General features: G+C 40.7%; 1 protein-coding gene across 10 annotated transcripts in view; it reads left to right on the forward strand.

Moving 5' to 3' along the window:
• Positions 1 to 19,720, forward strand: part of QKI (QKI, KH domain containing RNA binding) — a 312,609-nt gene that overhangs the window by 138,337 nt on the left and 154,552 nt on the right. For all 10 annotated transcript variants that reach the window (XR_013345671.1, XR_013345672.1, XR_013345673.1 and 7 more), the window contains exon 3: positions 5,774 to 5,890. Coding sequence is in view for 7 of the 10 variants with exons in the window: in XM_077813320.1 (XP_077669446.1) it covers positions 5,774 to 5,890 (117 nt within the window). In the remaining 3 variants the exon portion in view is untranslated. The remainder of the gene's footprint in view (positions 1 to 5,773; positions 5,891 to 19,720) is intronic.

Genomic DNA, 19,720 nt, shown 5'->3' on the forward strand with positions numbered 1-19,720 from the left:
GTCACAATGGAGCACTCTGGGATAGCTCCCGGAGGCCAATACCGTCAAATTGTGTCCACAGTACCCCAAATTCGACCCGGCAAGGCCGATTTAAGCGCTAATCCACTTGTCAGGGGTGGAGTAAGGAAATCGATTTTAAGAGCCCTTTAAGTCGAAATAAAGGGCTTCATCGTGTGGACGGGTGCAGGTTTACATCGATTTAACGCTGCTAAATTGAACCTACAGTCCTAGTGTAGACCAGGGCTTAAAGTCATCAGGGCCTGATGAAATACATCCTAGAATACTCAAGGAGCTGACTGGGGAGATATCTGAGTCATTAGAAATTATCTTAGAAAAGACATGGAAGACGGGAGAAATTCCAGAGGACTGGAGAAGGGCAAATATAGAGCCAATCTGTAAAAAGTGGAATAAGAACAAATCCGGGGAATTACTGACCAGTCATCTTAACTTCAGTACCTGGAAAGATAATGGAGGAAATAATTAAGCAATCAGTTTCCAGACATCTAGAAGATAAGGTGATAAGTAACAGTCAACATGGATTTGTCAAGAACAAATCATGTCAAACCATCCAAATATCCTTCTCTGACAGAGTAACAAGCCTTGTGGGTGGGGGAAAGTAGGAGATGTGATGTATCTTGAGTATAGTAAGGCTTTTGATGCTGTCTCACATGACCTTTCATTAACAAACTAGAGCTATACAGCCTAGCTGAAACTACTATAAGGCAGATGCACAACTGGTTGGAAAACCGTTCCCAGAGTAGTCATCGGTGATTCACAGTCAAGCTGGAACTCATATCAAGTGGGATCTTGCAGGGATCAGTTCTCGTCTGGGTCTGTGGAATATCTACATCAATGATTTAGATAATGGCCTAGAGAATACAATTCTAAAGTTTGCGGATGATATCAAGCTGGGAGGGGTTGCAAGTGCTTTGGGGGATAGGATTAAAATTCAAAATGATCTGGACAAACTGGAGAAATGCTCTGAAGTAAATAGGATGAAATTCAATAGGGATAAATGGAAAGTACTCCACTTAGGAAGGAACAGTCCATTTCACAGATATAAAATGGGAAATGACTGCCTTCAAAGGAGTACTGCAGAAAGGGATCTGGGGGTCATAGTGAATCACGAGCTAAATATGAGTGAACAGTGTGACACTGTTGCAAAAAATCCAAACATAATTCTGGGAGTTATTAGCAGGAGTGTTGTAAATAGGATACAAGAAGTAATTCTTCCACTCTATTCTGTGCTGCTTAGGCCTCAGCTGGAGTACTGTGTCCAGTTCTGGGCGCTGCATTTCAGGAAAGATGTGGACAAATTGGAGAAAGTCCATGGAAGAGCAGCGGGGATGGTTAAAGGTCTAGAAAACATGGCCTATGAGAGAAGATTGAAAAAACTGGGTTAGTTTAGTCTGGAGAAGAGAAGACTGAGGGGGGACATAAGTTTTCAAGTACATAAAAGGTTGTTACAAAGAGAAGGGGGAAAAATTGCTCTCAACTTCTGAGGATAGGACAAGAAGCAATGGGCTTAAATTGCAGGAGGGGTGGTTTAGGCTGGACATTAGGAAAAACTTCCTGTCACGGTATTTTAGCACTGGAATAAATTGCCTAGGGATTTTGTGGAATCTCTGTCATTGGAGATTTTTAAGAGCTGGGATGGTCTAGATCAGTGGTTTTCAAACTTCAGGTCATGACCCAGTACTGAGTTGCGGAATGCAAGGCACTGGGTCACCTTGCTCAGCACCCAGGGAGCCTGGTGGCCAGCCAGTAAAAACTAGTAGTCCCTACCTGTTCTGACACCATGCTGTGCCCTGGAAGCCGTCAGCAGCAGGTCTGGCTCTGTGCGCTGCCCCCAAGCACCAGCTCTGTACTCCCACTGGCTGGGAACTGGCCAATGGGAGCTAGGGAGAGGGCGGCTCCTGTGGGCGAGTGTCGGGTGGAGCTGCTTGCACATCTCCACCTGTGGAGCCGGGCCTACTGCTGGCCGCTTCCAGGGTACAGCATGGTCTGCGGTGCCAGGAGAGGCGGGAAGCCTGCCGCTGCACTGCTGACTGGGAGCTGCTGGAGGTAAGCCTGCGCTCCAATCCCCAGCCCTGAGCCCCCTCCAACCTGCAGCCCCCTCCTACACTCCAAACCCATCATCCCCAGCCCTCACCCCCACACTGCAACCCTCTGCCCCAGCCTTGATCCCCTTCCTACACCACAAACCCCTCATCCTCAGCTCCTTTGGGTGGCGGGCATCAACAATTTTCTTCAACTGGGTCGCCAGGAAAAAAGTTTGAAAACCACTGGTCTAGATAATACTTAGCTCTGCCTTGGGAGCAGGGGACTGGACTAGAAGACCTCTTGAGGTCCCTTTCAGTCTTATGATTCTTACCTAATCACTTGTTTCCAGGAGCTGGGGCTATAAGAAAACAACCATGAGTTTCACAATTAGAATTACTAGAGTTGGCAACGCTGGAGTTCCCTTTGTCTTCTCTGAGCATTGTCTCAATTGTTATGCAGTGTTCCTAAGCTCTATGTGCTTTCCTTTGGTCCCACTAGATCATGCTGCCTTCTGGTCCGTCATTCACAACTTTCCAAAGTCTGTAGATGCAGCTTCAGTCCTTTTAAAGTAGTCCATATTTTGTCTGTGAGGGGAGACTCTCTCTCTCCTCCCATTCAAGCTCCTTTATGCTGTATAGATGGGCTGGAGTGGCATTAAGGGCTGGAATGGCTGGGAGAGAATTCCCCTCAGCGCAGGAACTGAGGAAGACAGAGTGGTGAGAAATGGATTGGCCTAGCAGTGAGATAGATGGCCTAGAAGGGAGGGAGAATCCATATCTGAGAATGCAGATCTGGGGCTTGAGCTCTCTGCTTCCCATTGGCCAGCTTGGCAATGAGAAAAGAACTGGGAGCTGAGTGGCCCCATTAATTTGAACTTATTCCACGGATTTTGGGGATGTATGTCCCCTTTAGCTGGAAGGAATTTTTCCTGTTTTGCCAAATTGGCAATGGCCTGGTGTTTCTTGGCCTTCCTTGAAGTTGTCATAGAGGTATGTTTGGGTTAAAAAGAATAGGATTTGATTATTTAATATTAGGAGTTTATAGGAATGTTTAGTTTGTCGCAGTTTGCAGCCAGTGTCCAGTGTGGGTAAAAGATAAAAGGGTCAGCTTCTAGAGAATAAGAGACTTAAGATTTTATTGGTAGATCTTGTACCTCTGGGAGAAAAGGGCAGACCTGAAGTCTTTGCAGACTAAGATCCTCCTTTGTGGAAAGAGCATGACAGCATTCAGAAGTGTGCTGAGTCGTAGGAGCAGACTAAGGAGTGTCTGTCCTGAGTTTCTGGTGGGAGCCCTGTAACCCCACACTGGACTCAGTTAAATGGCTGTTATGTGACAGACAGGGTAAGAGAGAGATGAGGTGGGGTGGGCATATAGAGCCCGTGCCCAGTGTGGAGTTAAGAAAGTAGAAGCTTGGTGTTTGAATCCATCCCTGACTGTCTTCATTCGCCTGTGTCCTGATCAATGATAAATAATAACTTTCAGCATGCTGTTTGAGTTTAAATATCTTTGTGTGGATTTGCAGGTGACTGCATAACAAGTGCACAGCTAAGATCTTTTTAAATCAGAAGATGTTAAAAACTAGAGTTCCGCACTATTCATCAGATCTGCGTAAACTTTAACATTGAACACATTTGTGTGTCTTGGTATTTGTTAAAAGTAGCTGTGATTTGTACTATGTGATAGTTGAACATCTGTTAAACCTCTTTGTAGCACACAAGAGTTTCATTGCTTGTATTTCCATTTTTCTATTCCCATTTCTGTTCCCATTGCTGTTCTTTTGCATGGAACACAGAGAGGAATTTCACTGCTGAATGGTAGCTTTCTGCTTATTTAACATACCTGAATGATTTACAAGTAAAATTATCACTTACCAGTGATGTTGTCAGAATAATGTATGAAATTAGGACATGTAGTTCAGGTTTATACTTCACATTGGGCCAGCTGGTAGCTTCTCTTCCTATGTGTTAAAAATATCCTTTAATGCGTTCCCAAATGCCCAGGATAAAATGAAGAAAATAGTATTGCAGTGAAATTAAAAATAAACTAATACCTGGCAAAAGAATGAACCTGTTAAAGGAACAGGTTTTACTGTATATTAGTTTGTTAATAATCAGATCTGAACTCTTTTCAGATGCTTTATAAAAGTGGCAAAATGATTAAAAGCATGAGTGCCAGATCAAAAGTTATTTTAAGATTAAATAAAATTTGTAGGGCTTACAAGTTGTAAAAACTAAATGAATTCCTGATAATGTGTATTATTGGATATCTTCTGTATTCAACATTATACAAAACAGTATGTGGCAACACTTACCCACAGAAACGTCACTCTAAAATAGCTTGACATTTACGCAAGACCATGTTTGTGTTTGTATTAAATAGAGTAATTATGGTCAGTGTCTTAACCAGTGGAAAATATAATGAAAAATGAATTAATGTTTGTGCCTGCCACATGCTGTGAAATTAATGTTCACTTACACCTGTAGGTATTCCAGCAACCCAGTGTTGTTTCCCTTTGTTACAAATATTTTAATGCATGCTACTTTACACTTACAGAATCCTGTTAATCAGATGATCTGAAAGCGCCTTATTAAAATTAATTAAGCATCACAACATTCCTGCTAGGTAGGTAAATAGTCTATCCATTTTAGGGAGAGCCAGTGGCAGGAATGATTTAGATTCTTTGGGTTCCCATGCTATGCATTTCTTTATCTTGATGTTTAAATTTCTTTTAAATTTAACATTTACTCTGAATTTCCTTTGTTTTATAGCTAGTTTGAGATAATTTCAGCATTCCTGTAATGTTTATTACCCTAAAATACTGCTGTGTAGTCTCAATCTAACTCCCTCTTACTTTATTTTTCATCTGGGAAATAAACACTATTTTAAATGTTTTCATACATATTCCCAACCTTGTTCCATATATTATATGGATATAAATTCCAAGATGTATTGAATATATAGTTAGTTGGAATTTCAGTGTTAAGAGAGGAACTAATTTTAAGAAACCACAGTGTGGATGTGTCAGGAATATATCAGTGCTGAGTACAATTATTCTGAATACAATTAAAGAATATCATCCCTTGTTGGTGGCAGTCAGTTTCCTAGTGAACATTTAACACAAACACTAAACTGAGTAAAAACTGTCATGTGTAAAATCTTCCTCCTTTGTGACTGAAACTTGCAGCACACCAAAAATTCTGTTGGCCATTTTTTTGTGTAAAGCTAGTAGTGGACCAATAAAATAGAAATCTCTTCGGTTTCTTAGACCCTGGTCATGCAAAAGAGGATAAGTCCAGCATTATGCTGAAACTTTTCTCTATTTAAAAACTGAAGTTTACTCATATTTTTTTGCAGTTATATATATTTTCAGCATTTTATGTTGCTTAAATTATTTCTGTTTTTATTCTCTCAGATGTTTTTGTATTCAGTAAATGTGTAAGAAAATTATGGAAGGGGGTGTTGTAGATTTTAATTTGGTAAATTGAGAGAACTTTCGATGTAAGAAAATAGTGAAATTATAAAGTGAAGATCACGTTCATCTGATCTACTTAGTCCACAAATGTTAGCCTTCTAGTCTTTAGTTACATCAAGGATTTAGTGTAGGCTCTTATGCAACAGATGATGACATCTTAGAGCTGTAAATACATCTTGATAGATATTTTTAATAATTTTGTCATTGCTGTATTTGAAGAGAAGTAAAGATTTTTCTCCCTCCTCTTCTTTATTCCAGTTCAATTTTGTGGGAAGAATCCTTGGTCCCAGAGGACTAACAGCTAAACAGCTTGAGGCAGAAACAGGATGCAAGATAATGGTCCGAGGAAAGGGCTCAATGAGGGACAAAAAGAAGGTAGGTTTTTGAAAAGCAGCAGTTTTCAGCATATGGATTTTACTTACAATACATAAGACAAACATTTTCCTAATGCACAATAACTGTGAAGGCCTTAAAAACTATTTCTCCTACTTAACACTTTTTGCCATAAACTATTACAATATATTTAATTTTCTTTGAGTAGCGTTCCTATGAGTGCTCCACTTCATCTGGAGAAACACCTGCAAAAGTAAGAGATTTCATCACTGGTGTATCCAGCAATAGTTATCCACATTTCTTTCTTCCCTCTCTACTGGTTTGGATTACCTGTTGAATTTTAAAAAGTTGGGTCTTTCTATGAGTGCCATCACAGTTTATTTGATTGCAGTTACAGCTTTTCATTCCCCCAGAGAGGGATTCTTAGTGTTTGCCCACCCCACAACAGATAGTTTCATCAAGGGGTTGATTAACCTTTCTCTGTAGCTTAGAGAGCCCATACTTGTATGGGTTTTGAACTTGTTCCTTAATTTCCTAATGAAACCCATCTTTGAATAATTGGCTAACTGTTCATTGCTACACCTGTCTTCGAAGGCAGCTTTCTTGGTAGCCATCACTTCTTCCTGGAGAGCTGGAGAATTAGGGGCATTAATGGCAGACCCTCCCGTTGCCGTTTTCTTCAAGGAAAAAGTATCTTTACGGCCACATCTGCCTAAAATGTCTTCTGAGTTCCACATTAACCAGGTTAGCCACATTCCATTTTTCTTCCTGAAGCCACACAAGACCAGGGAGGAAGTTGCCTTCCATAGCTTGGACGTTAGAAGGTCATTAGTTTGGTTCTGTCCACATTGGGAGACTTTCTAAATAGCATTGTCCTGTTTGTCTTATTTGTGGATAGATCTAAGAGACCCCCAGTTTCCAAGGAGACTTTCAAAATACATATCCAGATGTATTCTTTCTTGTTATTAGACTGGTCACAATGAGCCCCCTTCTAAAATAGCCCATCCTACAAGATCCCAATCCAAGTCTGTGCAGTGTTGGAAAAATGTATCAGTTCAAGAAATTTGCAAGGTTGCAACTTGGGCATGAATTCATGCTTTTCCCAAACACTATTCCCTGTTACGTGCTTCCAGATCAGATGATATTGTTGGCAGGGCAGTCCTGTTGGCATTAAATTTGGCTCCAAAGATCACTTCCTCCTGCCATGAGTACTATTTTGGGAGTCACCTGAAGTGGAGCACCCACTTCAGGACACTACTCGAAGAAGGAGAGGCTACCTACTTTGTACAGTAACTGGAGTTCTTTGAGACCTGTTTCCCTGTGGGTGCTCCATTGCTTCCCCTTCCCCTTTGATTCTCCTCTTGAGGGACTTTCCAGAGAAGGAACTGGGGGTGGTTCTTATCCTCGATATGGGACATGAGGAAGTCTGGAGCTCATGCATGGGCCGAATGGGCACTGCAACTGAAAATCTCAAATCAAAGGCACTTAAAGTATATGTGCACCTGAAATGAAGTACCATGGGGCACACATCTCAAACTCCAGTTACTGTGGAAAGAAAGTAACCTCTCCTTTTGCAGAATTGGACCAATACTTGAAAGCACAGTATATTCTTTTAATAAATTCTTAAATTTGTGTGCACTGTAATTGCACAATTCAGTTTTCAGTTAACGAATTAAAATATTATTTTCCACTAACTAATAAATTTCTATTAGTAGTTTATGATATACAGCAAAGTTAAACATGAAAATAGAGCCCAAAAATGTGTTCAACTGTATCTATGGAAGGGCATACATCAGAAGTATTTTTAATTAAAAGAAAAAAAATCCCTTTCCATAATTGTTTAAAAACGTCCTGGTCCACTGAAGGTATTTCAGAACTTAGAAATATCTGATTTTGGAAGGACCATGGATAGTATGTGTTGGAAAAAGACCATGGGTATTTGTGGTGATGTAGCCTGAATATTTTGTTTGAATCAAGATGCACCAAAAGTGTGTGTTCACATATATACCAGTTCTGGGCTAAGAGGGAGATCACACCTAAACTTCCTGCCATGGAGCATTAGGCCCCACTCTTCCTCCAGCCATATGAGCTCAGAAGGGAGAACCTTCTGGCAGGAGTCATCCTGTGGGCAGATGCGCATGATGGCAGGAGCAGTTACAAAAGCAATATCTGCAGGCACCATCAGATGCTGATATCATCAGACTATGCTTTCTACAATGTTTATTCTGGTCACTTTTTCCTGTGTTACTTGGCGAACTGTTTGCCTTAACCCTCTCCTGCTCCCCTCCCTCAGTCTCTTTATTTCAGTCTTAGTACACCATGATCCTCTGTTCTTTCCTTTAAAATATCCCTGAATGTCCCTTCTTCCTTGTTTTTCCTTTCATCTAATACCTGCCCTCCTCACCCACTCTACCCTATAATACATTTTGTGTATGTGTATATAAACAGAATTACAAGCATAAGTAAAATAACTAAAAGCCACCCAATAGTTATTTTAAACCTCCTGAAACTAACCACATTTTCGAACCATCACTTCATTCACTGTGCTTTTATGTTATAACATCCTTTTCTCTCACCCCATAACTGCCTTGTTCAGTTTGATGGAAAGCTCTTGGGCAGGGACAATGGCTTACCTTGCCTTGTTTTTCTTGGGGTCTCTAAACGATACTTGAATAAAAAGAAAAGGAGTGGAAACCACTGAATGCATCCGATGAAGTGAGCTGTAGCTCACGAAAGCTTATGCTCAAATAAATTGGTTAGTCTCTAAGGTGCCACAAGTACTCCTTTTCTTTTTGCGAATACAGACTAACACTACTGCTACTCTGAATCTTGAATAAAAATGAGAGAGTTTTTTTAAAAGTAGTTTCTAGTTAGCATGGACATTCCACATATAAACGAGTCCTTAACTAAATTTCCATTTTTGCTTTGTAATTCACTTTTTGAGATTGTGTGGAGTTTTAAAATATAACTTGCCAAATGTAACACTGTAGATTTGACAGTTTGTAAAGACTTTTGAAATAATGGTTTTCCTGTAGATGGGGATGGAATGAGAACTGTTCAATAAATGAGTAGCTTCAGAATGCTTCAGATGACATATAATGTGAGAGTGTTGAAGCAAAGGACATGTGTTAAAACAAATCATATGGTTGACCATATGTAAACAATCTTAGGTGACTCCATAATGTTAAATACTAATATTAAAGGTATTAATCTTTTGAAGAACACTACTGTAAATTTTTACATATTTAAAAAAAAATGTATTGTAGCAGAAGCTTACTAATGAAAATAACCCCTTGAAAGTTCTGTTAAAAATTCTAGTAAAAACTTGTTATATTTGGTAAGAAGAAAGTATGACTGTTGTACATACCTCACTCAGAGCCAGCAACCACCTCACCAGAGCCTTTTAGGATTTTCAAACCTCATTCAGCTTTAATCTAGTAGAAGATCATTCTGGCTGTTATTCACAGAAGCTTTATTGTAGCTACTAGTTTACCAACAAACAGTTTGACTTCTACCTTTTTTTCAGATCAGATTCTACAGAGTGGGTCAAATGTGAAGACACAATATGGTTAACATTGCAAGGGTGAATGGTCAAACTTCTTTCTCTCAGAAGTGAAATATTGGTCTGTTAAGAAAGCTGGATGCTGTTAAATTTATTCAGTCTTTGTTTGTTTTGCCTAAATGTAGATATATACCTTGGTTTCCAAGAGACAGATGATAGTCTTTAATTCTTTAGACTTTGGCATAATTCTTTACGCATTACTCATTTTATTACTAGAATTTAACAGACACAAAGGGATAGGGGAAGAATTTTGGGAGAGAGCTCACTTGCAGTTAGGTTGAATAGTTGCCTGAATGAAGGTTTATTAATTCTTAATCTCCCATATTATGGGTATCCTGGTTGAAAAGTTTTCAGACACTTATTCTTCACAGCCCTAAACTTCTTAATTGTCATACAAAATGAGAGGTTACTAACCAGCAAGATCCAGAGGCACTATCCAATTAATAACCCACCTGCATGTCAGGAAGGAGGAGGATGCTGATATTCTTGCTTGTGGGGTACTTTGAATGCTGCTGAGGTGCCCTGAGCTCTGGTCTACACTTAAGTTTTGCCGATGTAGCTATGTTGAATAGGAGTGTGAAAAAACCACACCCCAGCCAACACAGCTGTGCCAACAAATGTCTTCGTGTAGACAGTGTTATACCGGCAAAAAAAATCATTTGCTGGTGTAAGCAGCGTCTGCCTTGGGCAGGTTTGCAAGTATAGCTATAATTTATAGCTACATTGGCAAATCTTCTCTAGTGTAGACAAGGCATTATTCTTTTATCTGCTTCTAGCTCAGTAGTTTTCAAACTGTGGGTCAGGACCCCAAAGTGGGTCACAACCCCATTTTAATGGGGTCATGAGGGCTAGACTTGCTGGGGCCCAGGGCCGAAGCCCGAGACCCACTGCCTGGGCCAAAACCAGAGGGATTCAGCCCTGGATGGCAGGGCTCAGGTTATAGGCCCCCTGCCTGGGGCTGAAGCTCTTGGACTTTGGCTTCCTCGCACCCCCACCCTGGGCAGTGGTGCTCAGGCAGGCTCAGGCTTCAGTCCTGCCTCTTGGGGTCGTGTCGTTATTTTTGTTGTCAGAAGGGGGTCGCGGTAAAATGAAGTTTGAGAACCCCTACTCTAGCTAGTCAGGTGACTGATACTGAAAGCATCCTTTCCACCTCTGTGGTGGTGGAAATGAAAAGGAGTATTCTCATTTTTCCTTCTGTCATTGCCACACTGGAGCTTCTCCAGTGTTTGGAGTTATTGGGTCCAGAGCTCTGCCCTGTCCCATTCTTTTGGTTCACAGGAGGGTGCCTCATCTATTTTGCTCCTTCTCGGCCTGCTTGTGGTGTGGTCTGTTACTCTAACCCTCCCTCATCATCCATTTCTTGAGCTGTCATCTCTTCTCAGATGCTGTTCAGCTTTCCTAAACTACATCAGCAGAGTTAAATGTATATTCTTGTCATTTATTGCTGCCCACATGGTTCTGAGCAGCTGCAGTGAAGTTGACCTTTCTTCCAGTATTTGTCCATATGTATTCCACTTTTGGGTGCACATGCACTGGAGATTGGAATCTTTTAGCCAGAAATATCCATTGGGGCCACCCATGCACTCTAAGCATCTTCATACCTCATATTGACGTCAGAAAAGGCAAAGTGGGCCCAAACATCCCTGAGTTTCTTCTTACTGCCCGTGGCTGCAAGATGGAATACTGCTAGTGTCTACGTCTCAAGGCATTTTCTTCATGCCTTCCCATATCGTGTAGGTGGTGGTAAGATTAGTTAGGTCTACGAGTGTATTTTTCCTATTGGCGTTCATGTGTAATTTTTCTGTTTTTTGTTACTCAGAGTGAAAAATACTTTTCCTCAGTAGTGGGATTTAGTCATGATTGAAGCTTTAGGAGCTGCCCCTCCTGTGAAGTGACTTAATGATGGCTGCAACAGATGCTTCTTTTGCCTCAGGAAGGGCATGTTCCTGGCAAATGTTGCATCTGTATGTCTTTTTCAAAATGGACCCAAGAGGCATTAGAGGCTCACCTAAAATTTTTCTTTTAGACTGCCCTGTTGACCTACCTCAGACCCAGGTAAGCAAGACCCATCAAACTAGTTTATCTGAGTTCAGAAGTGCTCTGGGAAGTTCCAAATCAGCTGACAGCTCCTGAGCACTGTCCTCCAAATGGCCCTGGTTGTGTACTCTGGTAGGGCTGCTAAATCCTCGAGTCAAACTTCAGGCAAGAGTAGAAAGGTGCATTGCTTCTCTGGAAACCAGGGAGATTTCCCTTGACAGACCAGAGCAAAAAGAGGCTAAGATTACCTCCTAATTTCCAGCCTAAGAGGACTTTAGGGCCCAGATCAGCTACTGATGGAGACCTGAAGGAGCATAGTACCAGACTGCTGGCACTATCTCACAAGATGAGAGTAACTACCTCCGGTATTGAGTCTGCATACCAACAACTTGCTCGGTACCATTCACTTTGGCACCATCAACTCCAGTTCTGTCAGTGCCCAGTCTGTTTGTTTTTTACAGCACCATCTTTTTTTCAGTATCGAGCTCATTTGTGGTACCAGGAGATCTCTATCTACTGAGCCACCACCTCCATTGCTATCTTGGGTGCTGACTGTCTCAACTATGGTGTCCGCTACCACCATTACTGATTACCTCTTTAGCGCCACATAGGGCACAACCTGAGATCTCCTGAGACCTCAATCAGGGTAGCCTCAAATCTGGATGAAGACTGTTCCTTTGTCTGATTCAGAGCCAAGTAGGGAGGCATCTTATTCATATTTCTCTTATTAACTCAGTTAGGAAATTGAGGGCCTCCTATATGCATCAAATATTTAGAGGTAGGTACTCTTGGTATCCTCCACTTTGGCCTGTAATCCCCCCCTTTTCCATGTAATATGCATTCATGGCCCTACTGGAACTTCTGGGTCTTAAAATATGTGAGGCAGAATCTGTCTACACCTACCCCCCTTCCAGAACTAGAATCACCTCTTCTGTCCCTTCTTCTCAAGGGGCTCAGTTTGCACTCCTACATACCGAATACTCAAAAGAGGTATTAGAGGAATAGTATCCTCCATGTAACAGATCACCCTATGCCAACTAACATCTCATTGTTCCTGGATATGGCAGTGATGTCTGACTCACTCAACTGAGCAACAATTGAAGACCTTCCCTTCAAAGGCCTTTTTAGAATTAAAGTGGATGACTCCTTGCATATGTTAAGACTCCTGGGCCACTCTTTGGTCACCAGGTGCATACACACCAGTTGCTAGAAAGAGAACCATGATTCCACACCAGGCAAAGGTCATTGCCTAACGTTGTTGTTTTTTTCATCAGAGATCCTCAGAACTTTCAAGAAAAGACAGCAATTCTAGAAAAGGAGACCATCTGCCTCTCATGTTGCAATGATCTTAAAGAAATCATTTTGATGTGTTAGTCGAAAGCTGCCTTACAGAAACCTGCAGGATTTATATTTGTTCTCCCATCCTTCCAATTCTGAGGGTTTTGAGAACTATCAGACAGGATTTGGCAGTAGTGATCTAATTGGCACCAGCCTGGCCAAGGCAGATTTGATATCCAGATCTGATGACCTTGTCAGCATACCCTCTAAAACCTTTACCTCTATTCTATTGGAATTAATTTCCCAGATTGGAAAGAAGGTGCATCTGGATCTGACCTCCTTATATTGCACAGATTGGATGACTGATGTGGAAAGATCCTGTTCTCTGGAGGTACAAAATATTCTGAGTTGAAGTGTCTCCACCAGATTAATGTATGCAACCAAATGGAGGAGATTTATTACTGATCACCACCATTTATTTCCTATTGACACCCAAGTCCAAACTGTCCTGAACTTGCTGATTTTTAAAGAGCCTGGGACTGTATTAGTAAGTGTGTATTTGGCAGCTATATCAGCATACCACTCCCTGCTTCCCTTACAGGACTCTGCACAGTTTTCTCTCATGATACCTAAACCAGTAACTTTTCTGATCGCAAGTTTTTGCTTTTTAGTATTACATAGTTAAGTAAAATTCATGAGCAAATAATTAAAAGCTTAAATGTTGTACTGCACCACATTTTAACATAGTCTTCATACCTCAAAGCAAAGATCTGTTCTTGATGTTTATTAATCTTGACTAAGTTCTGTGATATAGGCTATATTTCACCTTTTTATTCGAAAATACTGAAGAAAATAACTTGTCTAATTTTCAGGCACCTGATTTGTAATACTTTTGTAATCAAATATAAAGCTGCTAAATTAACTGTAGTAATTCTTGATGGCAAGTTTTGTGTTGTAAACAATGTCATAAGTAGAGCCAAAAAATAGATACATTATCACTTGCTGGTTGGAGGAAGAATTAAAATACAAATGGCAACAAAGGAAAGGTTTTGTAGAAGTATCATGAGTTGATGAAGTGGGGTTTCTGGAGTGGCAAAAGCCATTTAGTTACAGGCTATTTTCTTAAGTTGTGAATTTACCTAGAGGCCAGGAAAACCTGAACATGAATCTTAATTTACTGACAGACTGCCCTTGCCAGAAGCTGCTTTAAAAAAAAACCAAAAAAAAAAAAACCAAAAAACACCCTAGCATGTAGCATGTGGTTCAGCTGTGCTTCTATCAGTGAGGAAGTGATACCAAAGTATTTTCAGACAGCAATGGTTGTCTCAACTATCATACACTGGAAGACTGCATTATAAAAGTTCAACAGCTTAGGGAGGAGTAAAAATTGGAAAAAAAACGGTGTAAATGGTAACATTAATCTTCTAAATACATTTAAAATTTTAATTCTTAAATGTAAATTAATTATATCTAAATAGTACCAAATCCAGGGCTTAAATTTAAATAATTTCTCTGAAGGTGCATCTACAGTTCCTTACTCAGTGATGTTACACGAGCTCCAGAATTGTAAATATTAACCTAGGACGAAGCATCATGCTTTGCTACAGTGCACAACAATATGTCAAACAATGCACAGAACATATCTAGAAAAGAGGCATGACCCTTCTCTTTTCACTTTATTTAACCCTATCTGAATCTCCAGATCTGAAGTGATGATTCTCTTTATAGTTGCACTTAGTCATACTTAAGAATTCTACACTTACACCCTGTTTTTATGTTGCATTGAAAAGTTTATCTGTTGGTTTCCTATTGAGATTCTTCTAGGGGTTTAGTAGCTTACATCATGGGTGACCAGGACTTGAAGTTAGGTTGCAGTTTACATGAGGGAGTCTCTCTTAAAATAGCAATAATATTTTTAGTACTCAGCCATCCAGTTAGGGGTTGTGGCTTATGTTCCTGTACACATCAGAAAGTCTAAAATATTTTCAATTCAAAATGAAAAGTTTTATTTTGATCCAACGTGAACTTTTTGTTTTGATTTTGGCATATTGACAAAATGGTGAGGACCTTTCTTTATAACCTTTCGTCCAGTGGTTAGGTACTCAGCTTGGATGTGGGAGACTCTTGATTCAGTTTCCCCCTCTGCTTAGTGTGGAGAGGGGATTTGAACTGAGGTCTCCCATATTGCAGGAGAGTGCTGTAGCCGGTGTTGACTGCATATTCTGATCTGGGTCTTCTTCAATCTCTCCTGTTGAAGCTGTTCTGCCTTTGTTAAATAATTAGTCATTGAAGCAGGGATTTGAATGTGAGTCTCCCACATTATAGGTGAGTGCCCTAAGCCTTTTGGGCTATTGAGACATTCTTACTCTCTTTTCCTGGCCAAGTGACTATGAATTCCCCCATTCACCTCCTCCTAGCCATTTTATGAATCTAGTCCTCCTTTGTTTTCGTCAGAACGCCCGCAACTGAAGCAAATTTTTTTGCATCAGATGAAAGTGAAACTTTTTTTTTAACATTTTCAAAACATTCTGATTTTTTTCATAGGCTGAAAATAACTAGCAATATAAAGGATAACAAGAAAATATCCTACAAATACGTTAGAAGCAAGAGGAAGCCCAAGGACAGGCTAGGTCTGTTATTTAATGAAGGGGGAAAAAACAGTAACAGAAAATGTGGAAATGGCAGAAACGCTAAATGATTTTTTTCACCAAAAAGTTTAGTATCAATTGGACATCTAACTTAATGCCAGTGAAAATGAGGTAGGATCTGAGACTAAAATAGGGAAAGAACAAGTTAAAAACTACTTAGACAAGTTAGATGACTTCAAGTCAGCAGGGCCTGATGAGAAAGATCCTAGAATACTTAAGAACTGGCTGAAGAGATCTCTGAGCCATTAATGATTATCTTTGAGAATTCGAGGAGGACAGAAGAGATACCAGAGGACTGGAAAAGGGCAAATATGGCACCTATCCATAAAAAGGGTAATAAGGACAACCCAGGGAATTCTAGACCAGTCAGCTTAACTTTGGTACCCAGAAAGATAATGGAGCAAAATAATAAGTCAGTCTGTTCGTAAGCACCTGGAAGAAACTAAGGTGATAAATAACAGTCAACATGGATTTGTCAAGAACAAATCACGTCAAACCAAATATCCTCCTCTGACAGAGTAACAAGCCTTGTGGGTGGGGGAAAGCAGGAGATGTGATGTATCTTGAGTATAGTAAGGCTTTTGATGCTGTCTCACATGACCTTTCATTAACAAACTAGAGCTATACAGCCTAGCTGAAACTACTATAAGGCGGATGCACAACTGGTTGGAAAACCGTTCCCAGAGTAGTCATCAGTGATTCACAGTCAAGCTGGAACTCATATCAAGTGGGATCTTGCAGGGATCAGTTCTCGTCTGGGTCTGTTGAATATCTGCATCAATGATTTAGATAATGGCCTAGAGAATACAATTCTAAAGTTTGCGGATGATATCAAGCTGGGAGGGGTTGCAAGTGCTTTGGGGGATAGGATTAAAATTCAAAATGATCTGGACAAACTGGAGAAATGCTCTGAAGTAAATAGGATGAAATTCAATAAGAATAAATGGAAAGTACTCCACTTAGGAAGGAACAATCAGTTGTAGATATACAAAACGGGAAATGACGGCCCACGAAGGAGTACTGTAGAAAAGGATCTGGGGGTCAGTGGATCACAAGCTAAATATGAGTGAACAGTGTGACACTGTTGCAAAATAACCCAAACATAATTCTGGGAGGTATTAGCAAGAGTGTTGTAAGCAAGACATGAAAAGTAATTCTTCTGCTCTGCTCTGCACTGATTAGACCTTAACTGGAGTATTGTGTCCCATTCTGGGTACCATATTTCAGGAAAGATGTGGACAAATTGGAGAAAGTCCAGGGAAGAGCAACAGAAATTATTAAAGGTCAAGAAAACATGACCTATGAGGGAAGATGGAAAAAATTGGATTTGTTTAGTCTGGAGAAGAGAAGACTGAGGAGGGACATAAGTTTTCAAGTACATAAAAGGTTGTTACAAGGAGGAGGGAGAAAAATTGTTCTCTGGAAGACAGGACAAGAAGCAATGGGCTTAAATTGCAGGAGGGGTGGTTTGGGCTGGACATTAGGAAAAACTTCTTGTCATGGTATTTTAGCACTGGAATAAATTACCTAGGGAGGTTGTGGAGTCTGCCATTGGAGATTTTTAAGAGCAAGTTAGTCAGACATCTGTCAGGGATGGTCTAGATCAATGGTCCCTAAACTGTGTGGTGCGGGGGAGACAGTGGAAGGCTTGGGGGTGTTACATGGCAGGGCCTGGGCCATCTCCCTTGGGGTGTGGCGAGGGAGTGCCACCCAACTCCGGCCGCAGCTCTGCTCCCAGTTCAGCCCCTGCCCCAGCTGCAGCTCTGCCCTCATTCCTTCTCCTCCCCCAGGCCAGCTCCACTAATAGGCCCAGCTCCTCCACCATCCCCAGTTCTGCCCCCAGCTCTGCTTTAGGCTCAAGCTCCTTCACTGAGCCAACTGTGCAGTAATGGGGAGGTGGGTACAAACTAGGTATATAAATATAATTTAAAAAGTTAACCGTTTAAACTATTACAATTATATTGGTTAACCGATTAAATGGAGAGGGCCCGGGGCTGCTCCGCCCGGCCTGTGGGCCTGGGGGTTAACAATTAGAGTAGGTTAACAAACTAATGCTTATCAATTAACTGTTTAACCATTTAATATTTTACATCCCTAGTACGGACGGAATGTATTACTTGTAAGGGGAGGGGTGCAACAGTAGAAGTTTTGGTGCCATTGGTTCAGAGCAGTGGTTCTCAATCAGGGGTCCGGGGCTCCCGGTGGCCACGAGCAAGTTTTAGGGGGTTTGCCAGAGAGCAGGACCAGCATTATACTCACTGGGGTTCAGGGCAGAAAGCCGAATCCCAAGCACTGCTGCCCGGGGCTGCTTCAGCCGGCTCACTGAAGCCTCTCCCACCGAGACTGAAGCCAAAGCCTGAGCAACTTTGCTTCACGGGGCCTTGGGGAATTGCTCCGCTTGCTACCCCTAACGCTACCTCTGGCTTTTAATCTACTGAAAAGCAGTTGTAGCACGGGTGGGCCGTGGAATTTTTATAGTATGTTGGGGAGTAGGGACTCAGAAGGACAAAGGTTGAAAACCCCTGATCTTGATGACACTTAGTTCTGCCTTGAGTGCAGGGGACTGGAATAGAAAACCTGTCGAGGTCTTATGTTTCTATTTGGCGAACTCATCAGTAAATTACACATAGTTTCAGATTGAATGAAACTGCATTTTTCGGCAAACAAGAACTATTCACTAAACAGTTAGCACCTAGTTCTGCTCATAACTCATTTGTAACATTTCTGTAGTTACTGGTCCTTGACCTTGCTCCAGAGACTTGCTTTTCTCCAGTAACACATGGTCTTGATCTGTCTGTGTGAATAAACGTAATCAAATGTAGAGTTGCTGACCTTAGGAAATAATAACCTTAATGTTTGCTGGAGGGTCTGTCTCACTTGCTGAGTCACTTGACAGCTGCCTTAAACATAGAGTAGTTAATGTTCACAAATCGTGAAAGAAGTGCTACATGTACTCTGTGTGTATGAACAACAATATAAAGCTGTTGTACTGGCACTTTTATTCAACTAGAATATGTTTAGCAAGTGTTAAGGCTTTTCTTTTGTATGTCAGAATTAATTTTGTCTCCATTGCCTTTTTTGAAACTCCTTGCAATTAAGATATTTATAAAAACTTAATGTAAGCTAGTGCCCCCAAACTGAACCTAAGTTTAAAATGTATGGTAAAATGTGATAATTAACACCAAAAGAGTTGCCTGAAAATTTTCATATTTTTTTTTTTTTGGTTTGCTTTGTGAAGATGACCTACATGAATGAAACACTGCAAGTGGTTATGAATATTCTAATATATGAATTCTCTGGTAATTGCAGGTTTTTAAGCCTGTTTTTCAGATCTTGTAAAGTCGAGAAAAATAGCATTGGTGACTGGATACATGAGCTGTAAGGGAAACCTGTTCAACACCATTTAAAAATAAAATGTATCTTCAACAGAAAAAATAGTAGGGCTGTCAAGCGATTAAAAAATTAATCGTGATTATTAATAATAGAATACCATTTATTTAAATATTTTCCACATTTTCAAATATACTGATTTCAATTACAACACAATACAAGTGTACAGTGCTCACTTTATATTTTTGATTACAAGTATTTGCACTGTAAAAAACAAAAGAAATAGTATTTTTCAGTTCACCTAATATGAGTACTGTAGTGCAATCTCTTTATCATGAAAGTTGAACTTACAAATGCAGAATTATGTACAAAAAAACTTGCATTCAAAAATAAAGCAACGTAAAATTTTAGAGCCTGCAAGTCTGCTCAGTCCTACTTCTTGTTCGGCCAATCACTCAGACAAACAGGTTTGTTTACATTGGCAGGAGATAATACTACCTGCTTCTTGTTTACAGTGTCACCTGAAAGCGAGAACAGGTGTTCTCATGGCACTGTTGTAGCCGGTGTTGCAAGTTATTTATGTGCCAGATGCGCTAAAGATTCATGCTTCAACCACCATTCCAGAAGACACGTGTCCGTGCTGATGACGAGTTCTGCTCGACAACAATCCAAAGCAGTGCGGACTGACACATGTTCGTTTTCATTATCTGAGTCAGATGCCACCAGCAGAAGGTTGATTTTCTTTTTTGGTGGTTTGGGTTCTGTAGTTTCCGAATCGGAGTGTTGCTCTTTTAAGACTTCTGAAAGCAAGCTCCACACCTTGTCCCTCTCAGATTTTGGAAGGCACTTCAGATTCTTAAACCTTGGGTCGAATACTGTAGCTATCTTTAGAAATCTCACATTGGTACCTTCTTTGCGTTTTGTGAAATCGGTAGTAAAAGTGTTCTTAAAATGAACAACATGTGCTGGGTCATCATCCGAGACTGCTGTAACAGGGAATGTATGGCAGAATGCAGG

The sequence above is a fragment of the Eretmochelys imbricata genome, chromosome 3, assembly GCF_965152235.1.
Source record: "Eretmochelys imbricata isolate rEreImb1 chromosome 3, rEreImb1.hap1, whole genome shotgun sequence".
In the NCBI taxonomy this organism is placed as follows: Eukaryota; Metazoa; Chordata; order Testudines; family Cheloniidae; genus Eretmochelys; species Eretmochelys imbricata.